The sequence below is a fragment of the Apodemus sylvaticus genome, chromosome 2 (genome assembly GCF_947179515.1).
Source record: "Apodemus sylvaticus chromosome 2, mApoSyl1.1, whole genome shotgun sequence".
Lineage (NCBI taxonomy): Eukaryota > Metazoa > Chordata > Mammalia > Rodentia > Muridae > Apodemus > Apodemus sylvaticus.
This window is the reverse complement of record NC_067473.1, coordinates 101,230,420-101,255,430: the sequence shown is the minus strand read 5'-3', so window position 1 is coordinate 101,255,430 and position 25,011 is coordinate 101,230,420. Positions and strand designations below refer to the sequence as shown.

Here is a 25,011-nt window from a genome sequence, read left to right as displayed (position 1 = left end):
AGATACAGAGAAGGCAAGTACAAAGACAGATGCCAGTGGGCTTCGGCATAAAGCCCTCATGACAAATCCTGCCAGGGACACAGAATGGCAGACCTCTTCTTCCTCCTGGGAGGTGGGCGGTACGCCCCCCCCCCCCCCACACACAGCTCTTTACCTCTTCCAGCACAGGTCTGTGCTGACCACACGATCCCATGGTTGAGCCCTCTGGTATCCAGAGGGAATAAAGACACACAATGCTGCAGACATTGCTTCAAACTCCCAAACTTAGAAGCAGGTCCGACGGCCTTCAAGACAAGCTGTGGTACAGCTAGACTGTGGAACGCTGCCCAGGGAGCAGAGCTGAATAATGGGGCACGAATCCATGGAGGGGCTTCCATGCCTAGCACCACACGAGGGAAGACACACCGAAAGGCCGGAAGAGGAAAACCCACAGACAGTGACCACGGCAGTAGATGATGCCAAGAGATTAGAGAGGAAGCAATGAACAGCACGTGGGGCTGTCTCGGTGATGAAGCTATTCTAGACAATACTGGTGGACACTGGCTGTTGTACTTTAGGTTCTGTGACTTCAGATAACAGCTGTTCTCACTTGTGAAGACTACACAAACCGATGCATACCAGAAAGCTTTTCAAACTGTTACACACAGTGCTACTGTTGGGTTATTTCTCAAAGCATCTAAAGCATGTCCTGGTGTGTATGTTTCAATGTATAATCCAAACCTCGTACTGGTTATCTCTTAGTGTTCATGGTTAAGGCTATGTCCCTGTGCACGAGACACTTAGCTCCAAGCAGGGATGGAATGTAAGTCCTGACCCCCGAGCTAACTGTTCTGTATGTCACTTGCAAACAGCTACAAGGATTCCCATGTACAGATCAGTGTATGATATGATCACTCAGCCCACACACTACATTAACCCATTGGGTAAGCAAAGGACAAAATGCACAAGAGTGGCCCCACAGACAGCCTGTGAAGACCAGGACCAGCGGCTCCTGAGCAGAAGGCACTTCTGCTGATCTCCCACGTCCTGACACCTGGAGATGGCACGTCCTCTTTCCAAGGCCAACACTGAGACAATCTAGGGATCAATACCTTGAGTTCATTGCATGTGACATTTACAATGAGACCAAGAGCTAAAGTAGAAGTTTATTGATATCCACTAATATAGTATTTTACACATACACACCAAATATAGAGTCCTCAACATTCAATCTACTCTTCTTAAAATTGCTTCATGAGAAAATGGGTTTCTTTGCCCTCCCCCAAAGAAGATACTTCTACTATTTATGCTCCTGAAAATAATACATTTGATTACACCACCTTCATAAAAACAATCTTTAAATCCTCTGCAGCAGTGAAGATATACCAGCATAGAACCCTCTCCAAATGTAATGCTTCACAACAGAGGCGTAGTGCAAGAGATATAGAAAATGGTGACTCCTCAGAGGCCGCATACACACCTAGAGGAGGACACCAGGGAGCTGAGACCCAGCTGGGTGGCCCTAGCTTCTGAGTGTGGCCAGCCGTGACTGCATAGCCTCCAGGTCCTCTTCATCTTCTTCCTCCTCTCCCTCTTCCGAGGCAGCCGTCGCTCCTGCAGGTTCAGGCTCAGGGAGGGCATCAGTTACTTTACTGGGTGCTTTGCCCAAGGCTCCTGGAGGAAGAGCGAACAGCTTAAATCCACTGCATAAGGAACAAGGTCCTTGGCTTTCTAGCCTCCACCCACACCTGTACCACGGCAATGCAGCTGCTCTCTAGAGTGGGAATCTGCTTCCTCTGACAATGCACATCTTAGCTGAGAGAAAGAGAGCAGTGGGGGTGGGGAGACAGACTTGCTATGCTGCCCTCGAGTTAACCTCCTGCCTCAGTCTTCCAACTAGCTACTACCTCAACAGCAATAATACATCCAAGCTCCCAAATCATAAAAATGTTCATTTCTAGAATAGTAGGCATGGTGGTGTATACTTGAGTCCATATACTTGGGGAAGAAGGGTCACTTTAGCTCAGGATTTTGGGGCCATCTTGGGCAAAATAGTGAGACCTCATCTCAAAAAAAAAAAAAAAGTCATTAATTCTGAAGTTCTTAATTTAAATTCCTTAATACTACTGAAAACCTAAATATATTTTTTCTGAGTAAAGTTTAAATGTTGAAGGCATACTGGGTGGCACAGGCCCATAATCTCAGCTAACTGGGAAGCTGAGACAGGAGGATAGAAATCAAGGTTTACCCAGGCTACAGAGAGATTGGCATGAACAACTTAATGAGCCCCTATCTCAAAATAAAGGCTGGGACTAGAGCTCACTAGTAGCATGCCTGTTTCCTGTGTGCGAGGCCTCAGGCTCAATCCCCAGTGCCACAAGAAATAAAAAAGCCAAATAACCACACCGTTAGCCAGAGGTGGGTGTGCACACCTGTAATCCAGTGAGGCAAGAAGAGAGTGTGAGACCGCTGTGGGCAGCTGAGGTTTGGTCTGTTGCTATGTATTGTGATGCTAGACTGGTCCCCAAGATCTGGTTGCCTCAGAGATGAGAGAATCCTCATGTACACCAAGTATGCAGCCTTTCTCCTTAATTTAAAATTACTGGTTGAATAAAGATGCATACAGCCTATAACTGGGCAAAAGAAAGGTAGATGGAGCTTCAGTTCCCAGGGGTCTAAGGAAAGATCACAGGAGGAGGAGCAGAGAGTGAAGAAAGAGGAAGACATCATGGGTAGGGATCTCAAGAACTGGCCTTGAGGGCTGACCAGATAGAGTAGGATTAACTCAGGCAGAAAATGCCACGCCATGTTATTGACAGGGAAGCAGACAAAATAGCACAGAGGGTAGATACCTGCCTAGCTCTAGTGGGATTAAGATTTATTATAAATATAAAAGTTTTGTGTCTTTAAACCCCCAATTAATATTAATATTAACCACAACAGTGATTATAAAGTAATTATTATAAACCACAATAGTGGACTAAAAAGCTAAACACTTCAACCACCAAAACAAAACCAAAAAAATAAACAGAAAAACCTAAACTCTTTCCAAATTTTAACAAAATATTTTCCAATTACCTTCTGTCCCCCAATAATTTAAAACAAATAAAAATTAAATTCCACAATTTTCTTGAGCATAAAATTCAGAAAACCAAAAATTAGCAATAGAAGTTAAAACTTTTTATTTCTATATTTAATACAAACATGTTTTACACTAATGTCAGGTCTATATTAACTCAAATTCCTAACAGCTCTTTTCATTGTGAAAATTAGAAACTAAAAATCCTTTGTTTCTTGAAAACTAGTTCTATAGCTTTACTGTACTTATTCCTTAAGGAAGACCTTGTATACTCCAAATGCAGATGGGGCTAGTGCTGACTCACTGGGGGAAGAAGGGTGGGAGGGATTATGATACCTGCTGTGATTTCAAAGAGGATTCTGTCAATCTCCATCTCTGCTGCTTCTTCCATTTCTTCTTGATCATCCATGCTTTCAAATGTATCCTCTAACATCTCCTCTATGATTCCAGCCTGAACAGAGAATAAAACACCACCTCCCTCAATGTTACATCTGTTCCCACCAACACCTCAGAGAAAGTTCTAGTCTCTGAGTCTAGTCCATCTTTCCCAGGTGGCAAAGAAAATGCTGGATGATGGCCTCTGCACACGGGCATGAGAGGACATAGTGCTCTAAGTGGCGGCCGGTGGGAGCGCAGCCCCTGGCAGTAGTTCCTGCATCAACCCTGACTTAGACAACAGTCCCCAGGAACATGCTGACAAGATGAACACACACTCTTGAGCTGCTGGGAAAGCAACTCCTTAACACTGCAAATAGAACCTGGGGGTGGGGGGGTAAGGGTTAAAACACAGGATGAAAACTGGTTGAAGTTACAAGAGACAACAAGAATAGCAAAGGCATGAGCAGAGACAGAATCCAGAAAATGCTCAGAACCACCCCAGCATGTCAGGTCCCAGCTGCTGGAGTAGGGCTAATCTGGTGGGCGTGTTGAGTAGCAACTAATCACCAAACACTGATCATCTCCTCTTAGGAGAAGCCACAGGTGTTTGACCTACAAAGCAAAGCCAGTCACTTTACTAGAAGCCTCTGCTGGCAGTCAGCCTTCTTTCCCAGAAAGTAACACGGAGGTGGGGAGATGGCTCAGGCGGTAAAGTGCCACAAAACTTGAAGACCATTTCAAATCCCCAAGCTCCCATCTGTATCCAGCACTGGGGGAAGGAGGGTGTTTTAGCAGGGACAGCTAACTGGCTAGCTAACTTTGTCAGACTGATGAAAAAAAAAAGGTAGAAAGTATTAGAGGAAGTTACCAGATGTCAACCTCTGCTTCCACATGCACACACACAGGACTCACACACACCACATCCCACCCCCACATGAACAATTTTGTATTCACTTTACATCTGCTCGCTGCCCTCTTCCCATTCCCCGCCCCCACAATCCATCCCCAATCCACCCTCCCCCTCTCCTCTGAGTGAGTAGACCCCCCCACACACAATTTTTTTAAAAAAGAAAATAGCAAGGAACCATGAGGCACAAATGGTTCTCCAAAGCCCTGCAATTGTCCCCAACTTAACACTTAAGAGTGTCCACAACGCCACATGAGACCACTGTCTGTTAGAGCAGAGTCAGAAAAGCATCCTCTATGTGAGAAAGGGGCCCAGGCCCAGCAGTCAGAGGAGGGTCCCCAGCGGCCTCGCAAGAGGGATAGCTCCTCCTCATCTGCACACTGTGGAGCAGGTGGCAGTGACAACTCTGGCTTCTACCAGTCCCAGCAATCCACTTAACTTCCAATCTCTGTGCATCCTGACCCCTGAGGTGACTCCCTTAAACATGAATCGAGCTAGTATCTACCCCAATTATAGACCCTTAGCCAACCCAAATGAACAAACTCATACTCATGTCACAAAGGTAGAGCCCTACAGCCAAGCGAGTTGAAAGCTGTTTCAATGCTGCAGCCTGGGCTATACATCACGTTTTAGGACACGCTCACCTACTGCAGTGAGATTCTGTCCCAAAACAAAGTAAAACTCCACAGACTAAGTAAAACCAAAACCGCGACCAAACAAAAAAAGGTCAATAAAAGGACTAAAAGGACTTAGCAGAATCCAAGCTGTAGCAACCCTTCTCATTCTGGAAAGAGAAGTTACCATATTCACTTAATAGCAACCATTCATCAAACTCCTGGCCTATGCCACAGAACCAGGCACTGGAGACAAACATAATGTCTAAGAGCATGGCCCCTGCTCTCTTAGAGCTGGGTCACCATGGACAGCCTCAGTATGCACCCCATCTCATACCACTGTTAGCCCTCAGTCCCCAGAATCTACAATAGACAAGCTTCCTCCACACCCTACTGCTAATGTTCACAAACCACTGTGAAAAAGAGTTTAAAGAGTTGTCTTAATAAACTCATTCCCTCCTCTCTTGGTGGCTATGTAAGTTAAAATGTGCCAGCCTGGAGTTACTTACTCCAAAATTACTTCATCATCCACCTTTATAAGCATAATGATCTCTAGCATGGGAACATACCGCATATAAAGGACACACTCTTCTGACTAGTCTTGCTAACTGCTATTGCCCACACATTTTTTTTTCTTTAGAGCAAGGCCCTGGGCTTTTATGATATTTTCCTATCTGTTCTCTAGCCCCTTCTTACCCCTTCTGCCCACCCCCAGTATACAGTGTGTGGTTCACTGTCACAGATAAAACATTCTGGCTGGTAGGTGGAGATCCACATACAAAAATCTTGGTTGTCAGACCACAGGTCTAAAGTACAAAATAGCACTTACACAAGATGCCAGCTCAGATGACAAGAGCAGACAAGAACTGTGCCCAGTTCCAGACTTACTTATAATCCAAGAGACCTTGGGGTCCTGGCAGCTTCAAGGTTCAATGCCCTGTGTGAAACAGCTACCCCAACAGAGTACCTGAGGATCAAGATAGGCCAAAATGCCTATCACTTGTGGTACACTAACAATGTCCTCCTCTTATCCCTGGCCCTGCCTGGGGGCCAACAGTGTAGTTACTGCCATACCCTTATCCTGAAGGTGACAGGTACCTACTACTTTCCATCTGGTTCTCAGTCTCTGGTGGTTTAAAAAGTCATCAGCAATTACAGCCTGCAGGCCAGATCTGGGGTCCCTAAACCAAAGGATCTTTTACATTCAGAAGCAGAGGTGAGTAGTTACAAGAATGGTGGACTTAAAGCACAACACAATTTGTGCCAGCTTCACCAATACTCTCACAGTAGATAGTGAAATTAATATTTCTTTGTCTCTTCTCTCCTGTTGGAACCCACAGACCCCATTGCTAAATGTTCCCTGTCTGAAGATCTAGGCATTTTTATGCCTCTTCTCAACACTAACAACTCTACCAGCCTCTGAGATGCTTTGCAAAAATTAGTTTCAATCAAATAAGATTTGCTCATCTTCTCAGAACACTTGTGGGAGCAGTCTCTCTCTCTGTCACATCCTTCCAGCCCCAGCTCAAGACCTCAGAGGTTGTAGAGAAAGCACAACTAGCCCAGTCACCTTCATCATCTCTTTGGACAGCTCCCGCATGGTGGCCTGGATTTCTGGGATCTTCACAAGACTCTGCATTGCCTTCATCACTTCTGTGCTCTTCTGAAGAGAGCCAGCTACTCTCAGGACCGCTGAAAAGGAAAGGCTGTATCACCCAGGAGGGTCCAAAAGACAGAACACGAATGAGAGCCCGGCCAAGGACTGCTCTAGCACATGGGCTGCCAAACCTACTGCCACACCTTTATGATATGTCATTTTGCTAGATGTCTGAGAGGTCATTTTATAAAACTGACTCCTACCTAGGTGTGCTGGACAGTTTTAAGTTATCTTGACACAAGCTAGTCATCTGAGAGAAGGGAATCTCAAATAAGAAAATGCCTGCATAAGATTGGGCTACATGCAAGCCTGTAGAGTATTTCCTTAATTAGTGATTGACAGGGGCATACCCACTGTGGGTGGTGCCATCCCTGGGCGAGTGGTCCTGCTTCCTATAAGAAAGCAGCCTGAGCAAGCCTGTAAACAGCACCACTCCACAGCTTCAGTGCTACGTCTGAGTTCCTGTCCTGCTTGGGCTCCTGTCCTGACCTCCTTTGACGGCGAACTGTGATGTGGAAGCACATGCTGAATAAACCCTTTCCTCCCTAACTTGCTTTTGGCTATGGTGTTTCATCACAGAAACCCGAAGTAAGGCACGAGGCTATTACAGTGTGAACTCTCTGAGATTCACACCAATGAGCCACTGTGGAGGGTGGCCTAAGGGCCTGCAGCTGACTATTAGGAAGGGAGACTTAGTATGACACCTGGAAACAAGTCACAAATGAAAGGCTGGGCTCAAGCCTAAGCTTAGGACCACAGTGGGAGACAGAGGCTGCCCGCTCACCAGGCCACGGCTCCACCCACCTGACAGATGACAGTGTCTGCTGTGTGAGGACCTGCTGCTGCTGGTCCTCAGGAAAGGGAGATAAGGAGAAGTAAAAGAGTAAGTTATGTGGGCCAACACAGGCCTACAGTTCCTTGCTAGGGAAAAGCCTTCTGTGATCTAACACTGTACACACCTTCTTTGAAAGAAAGTGCCACAGACGCAAATGACCATTTCCCTCTCTGCGCTCACTGGTAAGCTGTCAGGTGACCAGTGAGCAACCTTCCTATGTGTGGCAGAATTCTGTGAGGTGTAAAGTTCTCAGAGTCATTCGCTCACTATAAAGCAAGCTGCACAGTATCAGTTACCCAGTTTTCCTGGCCTGCAGCACTTTGTTATAAGCCAGGAGACACTGACCACAACTTCAGCAGAATCCTGACCCTAGGAATCGTTCTTATCTACAGAAAACGTGACTGCAGACAAATGCCTGTCTAACACGCACTGAGCATTCTCCTAGATAAGGAAGTGTGCTTCAATGCTCTGAGCACTGGAACAGGAAAGGCAAATGTTAATGTGTGGCAAGCAGACGAGAAGACAGCTCAAGACCCCACGCAGCGAAACAAGCAGGAAAGCACCTATGGCACTAAGAGGATACAAAAAGACAAGGGTGAGAGGACACTAAACTCAGCAGCGAACGTGCTTGCTGTACAAACCTGCAGGTCTAAGTTAAATTCCCAGATCCTGAAAAAAAGTGTTGTGGGAAAAGACAGGAGGGTCCTGAGGGCTCGCCCCAGGGTGGGTGGCCACCACCCTAGCTCCAGGATCAAAGAATGTTCTAGCCGGTTGTGTCAAAGTGCGGTAAGCTGGGGTCATCTGAGAGGAGGGAGCAGCAGCTAAGGAAATGCCTTCCTGGGATGCAGCTAGAAGGCGTGATCAGTGGAAGAGGGCTTAGCCCATTGTGGGTGGTGCTATTCCTGGGCCGGAGGTCCTGGATTCTGCAAGAAAGCAGGCTGAGTACTACAGGGAAGCAAGCCAGTAAGCAGCACCTCTATGGCCTCCACATTAGCTCAAGCCTGGCCTGTCTGAGTTCCTGGCCTGACTTCCTTCAATGAACAGTGCTGTGGAATTGTAAACTGAATAAACCCTTTACTCCCCAACTCACTTTTTTGTCAATAGTGTCTCATCACAGTGACAGAAACTCTGACCAGAAACTTTGTTTCAAAGCAATGGGTGGAAGGTGATAGATCGGGATATCCTCTCTGGCCTCTGCATACTCACAGGTGTGTGCACCTGCACAGATGTGCACACACATTCACACACGTACCCAAATACACAAAAATAAAGAAAATCCTAAACTTGGTGATTGTTGTTCAAATGTGTGAACAGGTGGGGCTTGGTGACGTGAGGGAACCACAGGGAGTGCTCACGGACTGCACGGGTAATGGGTAATGCCGTAATGGGGTAGTGCTGAACTCATAAAGCATGCTAGGGCTACGAGTCAGCTACTCTAAAAGAAGCAGTCCTGGCTCTTCAGCCTCCCCATGGGCTTTCCCTCACACATGCTGCTTTTCATGAAGCCACTCATCATGAGGCCAAAATGATCAAGTTTCCAGACACCAAAACTATAAGCTACATACGCCTCTTTATGAAGTACCCACCTAAAATACCTTGTTATAGAAAATGGACTAAGACTCATGTAAAAATAGTGTGACTAAGGCCACAGAATCTGAGGCCAGATGGATCAGCAGGTAAAGGCATTTGCCACTGAGCCTAATGGGCTAAGTTTGATCCTTAAGACTCACATGACTCAAATTCCCATGAGTTGTCCTCTGACCTCCACATGTGTGCAATGACATATGCATACTCATGTATACACACACAAACTAATAGTAATTTTTAAAATCAGCATAATTAGAAACTTAACTAAATAATTTTTTGAGAAAATTATAATTGTTTGGTTATAAAAAAAGAAAGTCAATGTGGTTACAGAGGGAAGGAATAAGCTTACAAATAAAACATAAAAAAGCAACTTCAAAATCAAAGTAGATTAGAAAAGTTGCTTTCTTCGCTTATTTTTAATTATGTATATGTGTATATATGTGTGTGTCTGAGCATGTAGTGCCTGGTATCTGTGGAGGCCGGAATAGGGGCATCATATCTCCTGAAACTGGAGGTACCATCCAGGAGAACACTCAATTTCATTTTTATTTAGAGCAGACTCACTAGTTTATTCTCAGTGTACACACTGCACCTCATATAATAGCTAAAAAATCAGTATTCCAATTCCAGCACTAAGGAGCAGAGGCAGAGGATGTGTGAGTTTGAGGCCAGTCTAGACAACATGGCAAGTTTATAGCCACTACCCACCATGTCCCTTTGGGGAGTTGCTCCTCTGTGTGTGTGTGTGTGTGTGTGTGTGTGTGTGTGTGTGTGTGTGTGTGCACGTGTGAGTGTGTGTGTGTGTGTGTGTATGTTTTGCTGGAGATGGAACCCAGTGTGTGTGTGTGTGTGTGTGTTTTGCTGGAGATGGAACCCAGAGAGCCTTGTCCATGCCACACAAACATCAAAAATCAATAACGATCTATATCTCCAGTCCAAAGCACATGTGTAGAGGCCAGAGACCACCTCTCAGGAGTTGGGTCTCTTCTTCCAAAGGTTCTGGGGATGACTCAGGTCGCCGCTTGTGCAGCAAGCATGGAGCATGCTCACCAGCCCTGGTGTTGGCTCTTGAATAACTGATGCCACTGACACACAAACTCATAGGAAGTATGTATCAATACCGCCAGTGTGCTTTCAGATCATGCAACCAAGGGAAATGATAAATTCCTAGACACAAAGGACTTACCAAGGAGATTCACTCAGTAATAAAATGTCTTCCACTATAGAAACACACAGAACTAGGCAGTTTAACTCCTAAATTCTACTAAAGAATTAGATGAAATAATTATTGTCAAAGTTTCATAAAATTAAAGTGAATTAGGTCCAAACACATTTTATAAAGCTAGAATTATCCAGATACCAAAGTCAGACAAGGGCACTTCATGAAAACTGTAAGCAGTTCTTACCAGTAAACAGAAATGTAAGACTTCTCAGCAAAATATTGTAAGTCAAAGCCAAGTATATGTATGAGCAGGAGGAGGAAGAGAGGGGGTAAAGGAAGCAGAAGTGATTACTTATGAGATCATTCACCATGATCATGTGGAATTTATACTTGGGATGCAAAGATAGTTCAATATACACAAAACAGTATGACACTATGTATTAATAAAACAAAGCGTAAATAAGGGGGAGGGGCTTAATTCAACAGATGGAGAAAAGCACACCTTTCCATGGTAAAAACACAGCAAACAAAATCCCAGAAGAGATTAGCTAGGAGGATAAAGGTCATGTATGGCAAGTGTGTAGAAAAAGGAAAAAGGAGAGAGCAAGACAGGAGGGGGGCTACCAGGCACAGACACTCTCACCACTCCCCTGAAAGCTGACGCTACAGCTTCATGGGGCCAGGCCACTCTCCTGAGCTATAGCTCCAGGCCAATAAATACTTTTTTTTGGAGGAAGTGTGGTTTTAGTTTGTTTTTGTTTATAGACAAGGTCTTATGATATATCTCAGACTAGGCCAAAACTCACTTTTTTGGGGGGAGGGGGGTCAGAGACTATGTGGTCCTGACTTTCCTGGAACTGACTCTGTAGACCAGGCTGGCCTTGAACTTACAAATCCACTTGTCTCTGCCTCCCAAATGCTGGGATTAAAGGCGTGAACTCACTTTTAACTTATGCCAATCCTTTTGTCTTAGCCTCCCAGGTGCTAGGGTTACAAGCACAAGCCCCACACCCAACCACTTCTTTTCAGCATAGGACTGGAGAGCCTAGCTCTCACAACTACTCAGGGGGAAAAATAAAATGCATCCCAATAGGAAAGAAAGAAAGGAAACTTCTGTATGCTGACATCATGATTCTACACTGAGAAATTCTTAACTCAAAGAACTATAGAACTAACAAATTCAGTAAACTTGCAAGATTAAAAAAAAATTAACATTTAAAAATCTGAGGCAGTTCTTTCTCTTTGCTTATTGTCTTCTGGCCAACATCTTATCTCACCTGAAGTTCACAGCAACAGGGCCAAGCAGCCAAGGACAAAAACCTCCAGATTCATGAGTCAAAATAAACATCCTAATAAAACAATTTTGGTTCTACAAACAAATAATGAGCCATCCAGAAAGAAATAAAACAATCTCACTTACAACAGAAACATGAAAATTTAAATATTTAGGTATTTTTATCTAAGAATGTAAATTAGTATTGCTATTATGGAAAATGACATGAAGGCCATCCCTGTTGGCACATAACTAATCGCAGCAGTTGGGAGATTGCAGCAGTAGGAGGATCACCCTAAGCTTGAGGACACCCTAAACTCACGCAGTAAGTCCTAGGCCACTAGGCTACACAACAGGCAGGCTACAAGACTGTCTTTGTTAGGGATAGTATTGCTGTTGTGAAACACCACAAACAAAAGCAACTTGAGGAGGAAAGGGTTTAACTGACATATATCCTGAGTCACTGTCCACTGAGGGAAGGAAGCCAACACAGGAACTCTGACAAGACAGGATGGCGAGGCAGCAACAGATAGCGAGGCTATGGAAGAGTGCTGCTTGCCCAGCCTGCTCTCCTGCAGAACCCAGGACCACCAGCCCAGGGACGGCACCATCCACAATGACATGGCCCCTCTCGCATCGATCACTAATGAGAAAATGCCTTACAGGCTTGCGAACATCCCAGTCTTATGAAGGCATTTTCTTAACTGAGGTTCCTTCCTCTCAGACAACTTCAGTTTTGTCAGGTTGACATAAAACTAGCCAGCACAAACACTCAGTCTCAAACAACAACAACAACAACAAAACAATAAAATGATATAAAGATTCTCTAAAAAAACAACAAACAACAAAGAGACCGTGGCCTAGTAGCCCCACTCCCAGGTATATATTAAACTTAGTGAGATGAGAAGGTCAACAGGATATATGAATTCCGGTGTTCACTGCAGCCTCACAATCATCAAGACAAGGAACCAAATTTGCATGCTCATCAACAAACAAATGGATAAAGAAACTATAGACTTACTTGGTTAGAATCTGAACTGTCGTTCTCCTCACCTTGACCCTCACGCCCAGCACCCATCTGCTTCAGCTCAGTTTTAAATGTCAGGTGCCCAGTAGTAGCACTTATGGGGGTGTCTGGAAATGTTGGGAACTGGGGTCTGCCTGGCAGAAGTAGATTACTAAGAGAAGTCCTTTGCAGGTTAGATCCAGCCCCTGGTTTCTGTCTCCCTCTGCAGCCTCTGTACTCTGAAGTGCTCTGCCGTGTCCTCTCTGCCTTATGGACCGAAATGTCTTAGAGAGTCAAAATAACCGTCCTCCATAGGTCAGGTATCCTGGTCACAGTGACACCAAACTAATACAACACAGCACTATATTACACTTAGCCTTAAAGGGATGTAAGTCCTGTCACTAGTAACATGGGTGAATCCAGAAAACATAATAATCAGTGGAACAAGGCAGACATGGACAACAGATGACACATGAACTACCTACATATACATCCTAATGAAGCCTACATCACAGAAGCTGAGAACAATGGCTTACAGAAGATGCCAGGCAGGAGGGACTTTTGAAAGGGAATAAATGGATTACTGCTGACCAAAGGGTAGTGAGTGTCACAGAGTCAGGAGGACTGTTATGAAATGTATTGCACAGTAGAGTAATAAGTCAATAATAACATATACTTCAAAGTAACAGACAGTGGGGTTAAAAGCACAGACCAGAGGCAGAGGGACTTGATTAGCATATGCACAGCCTGGGGTTCAATCCTCAGCACTGTAACAATGTTAAAAAGCCAGGCAAGAAAGATGAAGAATATGCTAACTGACCTGGCAGATCACAATCACATTTTATCCATGAAATGTAATTATGGTCTGTCAATCAAAAAATAAATGCATGCCAAGTACATGGAAAGCATTTCATTTGAGACTCTGTGTGTGTGTGTGGGGGGGTGCAAAATAAAACGTTAGACTAAAATAAAACTATAGCAGGGTAATTTGGATGGTGTCCTGAAAGGAGTTATGATGAGGAAGGGGCTGTGGCCCCCCATGGGTAAGATTCTTCCAGGAAGGTAGAAACATAGTGCATCCCTGATAAAGAGAACTATGTTTTGACATGTGGTGACAGAACTGTGATTGCTTAGAGGAATTAGACAACAGCTGTATCTATTTCAAAATCACACAGGAAATGGAGAAGCTGACTTCCTAGACAGCCCATGCCAGAAATACAGGTCCAATGAGACAGTGATCTTCCACTCACAAGGTCATCTTCCCAGAGCCAGGACACCATAAACCTATACTATGTATATATCACACCACAATGTCACCCCAGTTGGGCAAAGTGACATCATCCTTCTCTTCAGTAACAATTGCCAGGTTCGGTATACAGATAAAGTGGGGTTGATGCCCAAACAAAGTATGAACATTTCATTTTACATATTTCTTTTGTATTTTAAAACAATAAGCCCATAGTCTAGGTGTTTAGATATACACAGGTATTCTCTAAACCTAATACACAGGCTATTCTCTAAATTAGGAGGTATGTTTAAGGCTCACACAGTGTAATTTATGTCAGAGTCTTTTCCATTTTCAAGGATAAGCATTAATTTATATGGACATGGTGTACGTGTACAAATGTGTGTTGTGTATGCCCTGAGTACATAGGAAGTCAGAAGACACAGGGTTTTCTCTATGCTATTCATTTTATATTCTGAGACAGGGTCTCACTAAACATGAAGTTTGCTGTTTTGGCTAGGCTGGCAGGTCAGGGAGCTCCTGGGATTTGCCTGTCTCTTTAACATCCTTACCCCATAGTAGAATTCTAGGCATGAGTGGCCATGCCCAGCTATTAATGGGTGCTGGAAAATCAAACCCTTGTTTGAACAGCAAGCACTTTTACCCTCTGAGCCATCTCCCCAGCGCTAAGGCTGAATAATATTCTAATATGTGTATACAACATTTTATTTGTCTCTCTATCCACCAATGGGCATTTACAATGCTGCACCCTTTGGCTACTGCGAATCACATACAAATATGTGATGGTGCACATATCTGTTTATGCCTCTGCTTCCCATTCTTGAGTACACACCCAGAAGCAGAATGGCAAGAGCACATGGTAATTCTATTCCTGCCCCACCTTTGAACCTCTTCCTTAGCTCTTGCCCCCAGTCAAAACATGCTCATCAGCTGTCTTTTTCTGCCAGCAACTGCTGTCAGAAAGCTGTTCTTGCCAAGTATCTAATCACAATAGTATATTAATAGCTGGCAAAGGGTAACACCCCCACCTGGGGACAGCTACATTTTAATAAGAGAACATCTTAAGGAAGGGCCCAGACCGGCAAACGAGCTTGGAAACCCTGTTTGCTTGTTTCCAGCTCCCAGAATGGAGACTTCCCTTTGCTTCCCTGTCCATACTGTCCATTCGATACTGTTACCCCTCAGCTGTATTCAATCTCCCAACACAAAACATTCCCCACAGTCACTAATCTTGAGGGGCTAGTGTGGTGGGTCAGTCCCTAGTGAACCTTCCTGCTGCAGCATGTGTTCCTTCTGAGCTCTGTGTCCTTCCTTTATATACATACACACACACATACACACACACACACACACACACACACACACACACACCATAAATGAATTTCTTGCATCCTCTTATGCCAATTATATCATAATGCACATTCAAATATTACAGTATCCTAAAACTATATGTATGAAACCCTGAACAATTCTAAGATTTTATCACAACATTCAACCTGTAGTCACACCTGAATATTCAACTATACAGAATCCCTTTGAAGATATCCTGAGATGCCTTAGGTGATTTTTCTGTTGCTGACATAAAGTATCATGGAAAAAACAACTTAAGATACACTGGGTTTATTTGGGCTCCTATTTTTTTTAACATTTTTTAAATTATTTTCTATATTCTCTGTTTACATTCCAAATGATTTTCCCTTTCCTGATTCCCCACTCCCCATAAGTCCCATAAGCCTTCTTCCCTCTGCCCATTCCCCAGTCAACCCCCTCCCACTTCTCTGTCCTGGTACTCCCCTACAATGCTAGATCAAGCCTTTCCAGGACCAGGGCCCTCTCCTTCCTTCTTCTTGGGAATGATTTGATATGTGAGTTGTGTCTTAGGTATTCAGAGCTTCTGGGCTAATATGCAAGGGGATCAAGGACCTCCACATAAAACCAGACACATTGAAACTAATAGAAAAGAAACTGAAGAAGACCCTTGAAAACATGGACACAGGGGAAATTTTCCTGAACAGAACACCAATAGCTTATGCTATAAGATCAAGAATTGACAAATGGGACCTCATAAAATTATAAGTTTCTGTAAGGCAAAGGACACTGAAAAAAGGACAAAACGGCAACCAACAAATTGGAAAAAGATCTTCACCAACCCTACATCCGACAGAGGGCTAATATCCAATATATACAAAGAACTCAAGAAGTTAGACCCCAGAAAACCAAATAACCCTATTAAAAATGGGGTACAGATCTAAACAAATAATTTTCACCTGAAGAACTTCGGATGGCTGAGAAGCACCTTAAGAAATGTTCAGCAGGGCGGTGGTGGCGCACACCTTTAATCCCAGCACTTGGGAGGCAGAGGCAGGCAGATTTCTGAGTTGGAGGCCAGCCTGGTCTACAGAGTGAGTTCCAGGACAGCCAAGGCTATACAGAGAAACCCTGTCTCGAAAAAACCACCCCCCCCCCAAAGAAATGTTCAACATCATTAGTCATTAGAGAAATGCAAATCAAAACAACCCTGAGATTTCACCTCACACCAGTCAGAATGGCTAAGATTAAAAACTCAGGAGACAACAGGTATTGGCGAGGATGTGGAAAAAGAGGAACACTCCTCCACTGCTGGTGGGGTTGCAAGCTGGTACAACCACTCTGGAAATCAGTCTGGCGGTTCCTCCGAAAACTGGGCACCTCACATCCAGAGGACCCTGCTATGCCACTCCTGGCCATATACCCAGAGGATTCCCCAGCATGTAATAAGGACACATGCTCCACTATGTTCATAGCAGTCCTATTTATAATATCCAGAAGCTGGAAAGAATGCAGATGTCCCTCAATGGAGGAATAGATATAAAAAATGTGGTATATATACACAATGGAGTACTATTCGGCAATTAAAAACAACGAATTCATGAAATTCTTAGGCAAATGGATGGAACTGGAGAATATCATCCTAAGTGAGGTAACCCAGTCACAAAAGAACACAATGGAATGCAGTCTCTGTGTCCTTCCTTAATGGCCGTGCAGTCTTGCCAGGCTCACCTCCTTTAGCTTAGTCTTCACGAGGGCCTGTTCACTCTGCATTGAGATTCACCTTCCATTCCAGGCACTCATTCCATGCCATTTCCTCTCAGGCCCTAGGGCCTCCATCTTTGCCATCAGAGCTCCCTGAGCCTGTAGTTTGTGTTCACAATGGCCCAGAGTTAGGTCTCCATACCCTCAGGATGAGGTTAAACTGCTTACCTGAGTTTGGGAACTCTGACTTCAACCTTCCTTTCCAGTCCTACTTTCTAACTTTCTCTTCAGTGCTCTTGTCAAACTATCTCCTGAACACAGCCTGAAATATTTCAGCTGTCTCTGTGAAGTTACTCCTTCCACTCAGATTCCTCCCTCAATCTCCCCAAAATATCTCAACTCCACTCCCACTGCCTTTATCTGTACTGTCACTAAGCATGCTTTGCTTTAAACTTGTCTCTAAGTCAGTCTCCAAACAGCTGTAAAAACAGCTGTAAAAACAGTATTGTGCACCTCACTGCCCGTCCTTTCCAGACACCTCTACAGCCCTGCTCAGAATCCCAAACTCCCAGGTCTTCCTTCAGTGTTGCGAACACTGTTCTCTGACCCCAGGGTCTTTACACAAGCAGTCCTCAGTTTGGAGTAAGTACCACCCCCTCCCAGAAGTTGTCCTCTGACCTTCACATGTGAGTTGTGGCATGTTTGTTCCCCCAACACTTGCACAGCAAGTAAGTATAGAAAAAAGTAAATGTAATACTACTTTTTGTTATTGTTTAAGTAAAGAGGACTAACCAGATGGCTCAACAGTTAAGAGCACTCATGGTCTTGAAGAGGACCTGGATGGGTCCCCACCACCTACATGGTAGCTCACAGGTTGCCTTCACTCTAGTTCCAGGGACTCAGATGCCCTCCTGTGACCCCCATGGCATCAGGCATACCATGGGGCACACACATATACACAGGCAGGCAAAACATTCATGTATATAATAAATAAGTCAAGTAAATAAATAAATAAATAAATAAATAAAACCTTTCTTTAAAAAAAGAAAAGGAAAGGAAGGAATATAGGAAGAGAGTAAGAAAAAAAGACTGAATTTTGCTTTTCAGCTTATCTGCATAAAAAGACCAAGTAGGGACTCATAAAGCCTAAACAGCCTGATCTGTCTCTCCCCATTCCTCACCTAGTTCGTTTCTACTCATCCATCCATTCACCCATTCATTCACTCATTTGAGGGTGTCTTTCTGTAGTCCTGGCTGTGCTTTTCCTGCCTCTGCCTCTTGAGTGCTGGAATTAAAGGTATACACCACACGGATCTGAATATAATTATATTCAAAATAAAAAAAATATGAAAGAAGCTGGACAGTGGTGGTGCACGGCTTTAATTCCAGGATCAAGATTTTAAGGAGGTAGAGGCAGGTGGATCTCTGAGTTTGAGGACAGCCTGGTCAACAAAGTGAGGTCCGGGACAGGCAAGGGCCATTACACAGTGAAACGCTGTCTTAAAAAAACAAACAAACAAAACAAAACAAAACAAATGGCATGAAGGAAAATTAAAACATTTGTCTGAAAATCCAACAAATGACTAAAATCGCTTCCTTTCGGGAGAAAAGACAGTAAAAAGAAAACAAAACCAAAACTGAATGGGTCAAGTTCCCAGATTACAACCCTCCAGGATAGCTCCAGACAGACCTCTTCCCCGTAGAAAGCCACGGAGAGCAGATGCAGTGGTGCCTCAGCCTGCCAGAGGGAATACAGGAACTGGGTGGGGACACGAATCAAGGGCACCACACGGAAACGCATGTTTAGGGTAATGGCAGATACTTGCTAATCTATCCGGCTTTTTACTCTAGTCTTGCAGACTTACATTTTACCATAATAAAGAATATATGTTGATTCACACATTTACACACTTGCACAAACACATAGCATTCACCCTCACAGCACATGCTATGTTAGAGCCAACAACTTTGCTTGCCTATGAAAACGGCCTTCCTAGTACCCTTCTAATGGCAAGTGCCATGTCAAACTCAAATATGCCACAATTTATTGATTCAATCCCTCACGGAAGAAAAGCAAAATGCTATCAATTGCACTATTAGCAATGTTTTTCCAGTGTTGGCTTTAAGTATCTGCATTTTACTAACTGGGTAAATTTTTCTGATGTTTACGAATATGTAAAATTACAAAATTAATGCAAAACAAATGAAACATCAAAAAGTTCAAAGTCAAACATTAATGACAAAAATTTTATGTAATGAGATGCTTCACTTAAACTATAACTTTCAGTGAAGGTGGTATTGTGGGTAAACACTGGAGAGACATGTGTCTACATAAGGCCTTGTATGTTTGACCACACTTTTTCTCTATTATGACTACCGAAAACTCTTGCATTCAATGGTAATTACTTGGCAAGGCCATTTAACCAGTAGGTTTGACTGCATTTTTTTCTTTTTACTTGCTATTATTTTGAAACAGGATCTTACTATGCAGCCCTGGCTGTCCTGGAATTGGCTATGTAGACAAGGTTGCCTCCAGCTCACTGGCACCCACCTGCCTCTGCCTCCTAAGTGCAGAGATTAAAGGTGTGTACCATCATGCCTGGCCGGGACTTTGCTCTCCCCATGTTACCTTGCCATGATTAAATTTGGTACCAAGTCAACAATGCAAACAAGGAAGTTAAAATCTCATGAAAGGAAATGAATTTAACATGACCCATAGACACACATGCCAAGTTTATAAACAATAATGAAAGATGACTTAAAATTTTGTTAATTCTCAAAGAAAAATCACAAAAAAAAAGAATATATTCTTTGACTCTTATGTAAAATCTGCCAGAATGAAAATGGCTGGCCCTATGAGGAGTGATGGCTCATGTCTTTGATTCTAGCACTGGAATGCAGAGGCAGATGAATCTCTGTGAGTTCAAGGCCAGCCTGGTCTACATAGTCATTCCAGGATAAGATGGGATGGGATGGGATGGGATGGGATGGGATGGGATGGGATGGGATGTGATAGGATGGATGGATGGATGGATGGATGGGTGGGTGGGAGGGAGGGAGGGAGGGAAGAAGAGAGGGAGGAAGAAAGGAAGGAAAGAAGGAAAGAAAAAGAAGAGAAAAAGACAAGGAAAGGGAAACGGAAAGGAAAGAAGAGAAAAGGGTTGGCCATGAACTCACTCACTGACTAGTCTCTACCTCCCGAGTTCCGAGATTAAAGGTACTGTGGAAACTTGTCCAACTCACAATTCCTATAAATACTTTCATGCTTGAAAGCATGTTTTGGTATGAAAAGAGGTATATATTTAAATTCTAAAATAGCCAAAATTACTTTCATGATTTTTGAATCAATTATTAATTACATTGACATGAGTAAACACAAACCCCAAGTCACTTCGTTGATTTTGAGTTGGAAAGTCATGTTTCACATGGGTCTACTTTAGGTTGCTATATCTTGGTGTGTGATGGATGTTGGAGGATAACTTTAGGAGTCAGTTGTCTCCTTCCACCATGTGGTCCTGGGGATCAAATCTGGGTTGTCAGGCTTAGCAGCAAGCATCCTAATCTGCTGAGAGCCATCTCACCAGCCCCCAGAAACCTTGGACAGAGCGGTGATTATCTCATTTCAAAGCATATTTAGGGCTAGAGATGCAGCTCTGTTGATGTGGTACTGAGGATGTGTGCTGAGGATGCACAAAACCCTGCCTCAGGAGAGACATGCTTTGTGACATGTGCCAAGTCATCCTACACATGAGGCGTTCAAGGCCAGCTTGGGCTATATGAGCTCCTGGAACCAACAGCACAGCTTGGACTTCTCACTGGGACTGAGAATCTTTTATATATTCATTTCCTCTCCTTGGTCTTGGGGTAATTTTTTAAATAGTTCTCAATAGGCTTTTGATTGCATTATCAGCTTTTGGCTTATTACAGTTGCGTAGCCACTTTTTCTTTTGACTTTGCAGGGACTAATTTTGAACTTGTTCAGAAACTAAACATTTTGTGCTGCATTCATCAGCCTTTTCTTTTATAAGATTTTATATTTGACTCTGAAAACATTAATTTTCATTTCATCTTCTTATAAATGTTAAATATATTTTCTTCTACTGCTTTTGTGAATTTTGTAAACTTTGTGAATTTTGTGATTTTTTTATCTTCAATATTTGATCCATTCACAAATTATTTTAGCAAAACATATAGATTCCTAGAGCAGATTTAAATGCAGACTATAGTTTTCTAATTTTCTAATTCAAAATTCAAAGTAAAAAGTTAAATGTTATTTCTAAATATGAGAGTCTCTTAGCTGCCTAAATATTAGAATTTCTAGGATGACAACACTTTATGTACAAAATACACCTTGAAAACCAGAAGCAAATATACTGAACTGAATAAAAAAAGAAGGGGGGGGGAGTCAAGGAGGAGGTAGGAAAATCATGAGTTCCGTACCAGATGGTAACTCACAACTTTCTGCAATGGGATCTGATGTTCTCTTCTGATATTGTTTCAAGACAGCTACAATGTACTCATATATATATATATAAACAAAAACAAAACAACCATCATTATCAAGATTCCCCGAATTAAGCCTAATGCAATTTGACATAAGTCATAGAGACCAAAAAGTACAAAGGTGCTATTCAATAGCCTTTAGTTAATACAGAGATATCATACTATTTTTTTTTTTGTTTTTTTAGTTTTTTGGGTTTTTTTTTTTTTTTTTTTTTTTTTTTTTGGATTTGGTTTTTTTGAGACAGGGTTTCTCTGTGTAGCCCTGGCTGTCCTGGAACTCACTGTAGAATCAGGCCTGGCCTCAAACTCAGAAATCCGCCTGCCTCTGCCTCCCAGAGTGCTGGGGATTACAGGCGTGCACCACCACCACCCAGCTGATATCATACTATTGAGGAGAAATCTTACAAGTACCTTAAAAAATAAACAAGCAGATAATGTACATGAGAAAGCAATTATAACAAAAACAGGCAGGGAAAGTACCTGGGCCCAGGTGACTTATGCAAGCCTCAACTGGGAACAGTTAGTAATGAGCATTTAGACCTGGACACCTGGCAGGTAAGGGGATCTAAATTAAGATACCATACAGTCTGCATGTCCTGAGGGACTTCCTGAAATTCAGGAGTTCTAAGATCAAAAGTGGGGAGGTGGGAACGAGGAAGAAAAAGGAAAGGAAAAAACCAACCATTAAAAACTAGCTGGAAAAACTGAACTAAAAGAGCTAGAGAGATGGTTCAGTGGTTAAGAACATCTGCTGCTCTGGCACAGGATACCATTTGTAACTCTAGCTCCAGGGGAGATCAGACACCCTCTTCTGGCCTTTGCCAGCACTCACAAGCATGTACATAGACATACAAATACATAAAAAGAAAATAAAAGGGGGACTGCAGCTATGGCTCAGTGGTTAAGAGACCTGGCTGCAATTGTAGAAGACCTGGGCCTTGATTTTCAGTACCCTCACAGCAGCTAATAGTCATATAGAATTCCAGTTCCACTGGATATGATGTCCTCTTCTCTTCTTCAGGTACTCCAAACATATATTGAACAGACATACATGCAGGTAAAACACTCATATACAGAAAGGAAAACTAATAAAATTTTAAATGTATATAATAAAAGTCTCTAAAAAGTGAACTAATGAATCAAAGATTCTGCTCCACACTTAATATTCAAAGAACATATAGAAAACAACCACATACTACATCACCAGCATCTGAAGCTGCTTATGAGTGTGCTCTTCACAGGAATGACATGATAGTCCTTCCTAAGCTACAGATACACCCATGGGTTAGACAGACAAGGTATCTGGCTCTAGCAGGACACAATGTATACATTAAGAATACAGCAAGGCTGGGCATGATGGCCAGTGCCTTTAATTCCAGCATTCAGGAAGCAGAGGCAAATAGATCTTTTTGAATTCCAGGCCAACTAGGACTATATACTGAGACTCAAAACAGACAAGAAAGCAAACAAACAAAACTGGGGATACAGCTCAGTATATACCACTTACCTAGCCAATACAAGCTTCTATGTTCAATTCTTAGCACTGTTTTAAAGAAACTAACCAAACACATTAATTTCATTAAAAATCAATTACTTAGAAGTCAGGCTTGGCAGCATAAATCTTTAATCCCAGCACTTAGGAGGCAGAGGCAAGAAGATCTCTGTGAGTTTCAGGTCTACAAAATGAGTTGTGGGACAGCCAAGGCTGTTATACAGAGAAACCCTATTAAGAAAGAGAGGGAGGGAGGGAGAGAGAGAGAGAGAGAGAGAGAGAGAGAGAGAGAGAGAGAGTGAGTTATAGAGTTATGTTGTTGACTGAAGCTTTAGAAAAAGTTTTATTGTGTGCCTAACATCTTAACTGAGACCTGTAGGACAAAGACCAATCATTTCAAGATATGGGGGCACTGTGTTCTTGCAGAGAGATCATCAAATGTAAAGGTTCTAAGATGAGCATAAGCTGCTCCAGTTCCAGGACAGAAAGATCAGTACAGACGGATGTAGAGAAGAGAGGAGACAAGGAAGAAATAAAGTCAGGGCACACAGGACTTCCAAGATCAAACAGAATCTGAATTTTAATCAAGTGCTACAAGAAGTCATTGTATCTAAATAGAATAAAAGTGCATGTTAATTTTATGAAGAGCATTCAAGGGTGGGTTGGAGTATGGACAGCAGCTGAACATATAGATTCACTATGTTCTATCATCTAAACAAAGACTTCTATGTAGATTCATTATTTCAAAACTGTTGGCAAAAAAAGTGATTAACAAAATAATAGTAACAATTATATTCTACATTTGTACAGTACCCTACTTAGGACAATGTGAAAAGTTAAAAAAATAAAAACACATTTCAATCTCTTCTTCCTACGCAAGGAAACAGTGTTGACAGTAACAATGGCAGCAGCGTTATTGGGGGACGTAAGGTACCTGGGCCTTACCAAGTTGGTTCTTCATGCCCATGAGCACAGAGTTCATGTGTGCTTTGGATGCATAGAGCTTGCTCACGGCTTTCCTTGACCTGATCATCTCCTTGGCCAGAACCACACAGACATCCTTTTGGCCCTTCTTGGCTGCGTCTTTCACAGATCGTTTTACTTTCTCTTCTTCTCTTTGGATATCTAAATTTAGAACAGAATATCAAAAGCCATGGGTAGGGGCTGGAGAGATGTTTCTGCAATTAAGTACTTGCTGTCCAATCTTGAGACCAAAGTTCAGAAGTCAGAACCCACAACAGGGGGCTCACAATGCCTAACTCCAGCTACAAGGAATATGACACCCTCTTTGGCCACCCACATAACCTGTATACACACATTCACACACACACACACACACACACACACACACACACACACACACGGGAAGGGTAAATCAGGCTTGGTAGCACTCAAACTCTTTTTATTATAATCTAAATATATCTGTAAGTAGAAAATTATCAGAGGATATAAATGAAATAAAAATATTAATATATGGATATTTAGTACCTCCTGAAACAAGACTAACATACGTTGACAATAAGCAGAAGTATAATCCTATTACACATTAAAAACCTTTGTGAGCCTGCTCTAACACTGCTTGGTACCTATCTATACTAAGGAGCTTTAGAATGCACTGAACTTCTGAATGCATCTCAGAGCTTATTCTGACCATCAATATGCAGCTTTCTTACAAGTATAGGAGTACAATCTCTGAACAGTAATTGTTAAAAACTTACAGTTTAAAGAGACCCTGAACACATTAAAGCATTGTATCAGCATTAACTAGAATGTAGACATGTCTGTATTATTATATACTTTATAACCAGTAAAAACTTTTGGATTTTAGAAACTGTGGCAAAATACATGTAACACAATTTACTATCTTAACCATTCATAATTCTACAATTAAACAGTGATCTGGACCAGCAGGTCATTTTCTTCTGTGACAGGGTCCTGAAGGAGAGGATTAGGAGATCAAAAGATAAAAATAGAAGACAGAGAAGATAGTAAAATTTGTGACCAGGTCTTATGCTGGGGACAGCAAACAATGACAGGGACTGCCTGCAGTAGGCCGAAGTCTTCAGTAGCCCCAGGCAGCTCTTAGTAACAACAATTGTTCCCATTTCTCCTAACCTTAGCCCTAGACAACAGCCATGTGACTGTTTTTCAGTTGGCCTAGGTAAGCATAATTATTCTATTATATCTGACTTTCTTACTTCTTCTTCTGCTCTGGAGAATTCTGTGAAACTAGATGTTCCCTGATGTAATGATTCTTATACAATTAAAAATTGAGACATGG

At 42.7% G+C, this 25,011-nt stretch overlaps 1 protein-coding gene across 3 annotated transcripts in view; it reads right to left on the bottom strand.

Moving 5' to 3' along the window:
- The window catches only part of Chmp3 (charged multivesicular body protein 3), a 42,425-nt gene that overhangs the window by 1,275 nt on the left and 16,139 nt on the right, over positions 1 to 25,011 (bottom strand). For 2 of the 3 annotated variants that reach the window (XM_052173894.1, XM_052173896.1), the window contains exons 3-6: positions 23,676 to 23,855; positions 6,528 to 6,649; positions 3,395 to 3,509; positions 1,127 to 1,653 (exon numbers count right to left, since the gene is read on the bottom strand). In XM_052173894.1, the coding sequence (XP_052029854.1) occupies positions 1,502 to 1,653; positions 3,395 to 3,509; positions 6,528 to 6,649; positions 23,676 to 23,855 (569 nt within the window). In that variant the 3' untranslated portion in view covers positions 1,127 to 1,501. Of the gene's footprint in view, positions 1 to 1,126; positions 1,654 to 3,394; positions 3,510 to 6,527; positions 6,650 to 23,675; positions 23,856 to 25,011 lie in introns of those variants that run through there. The other variant, XM_052173895.1, reaches the window with a different exon arrangement.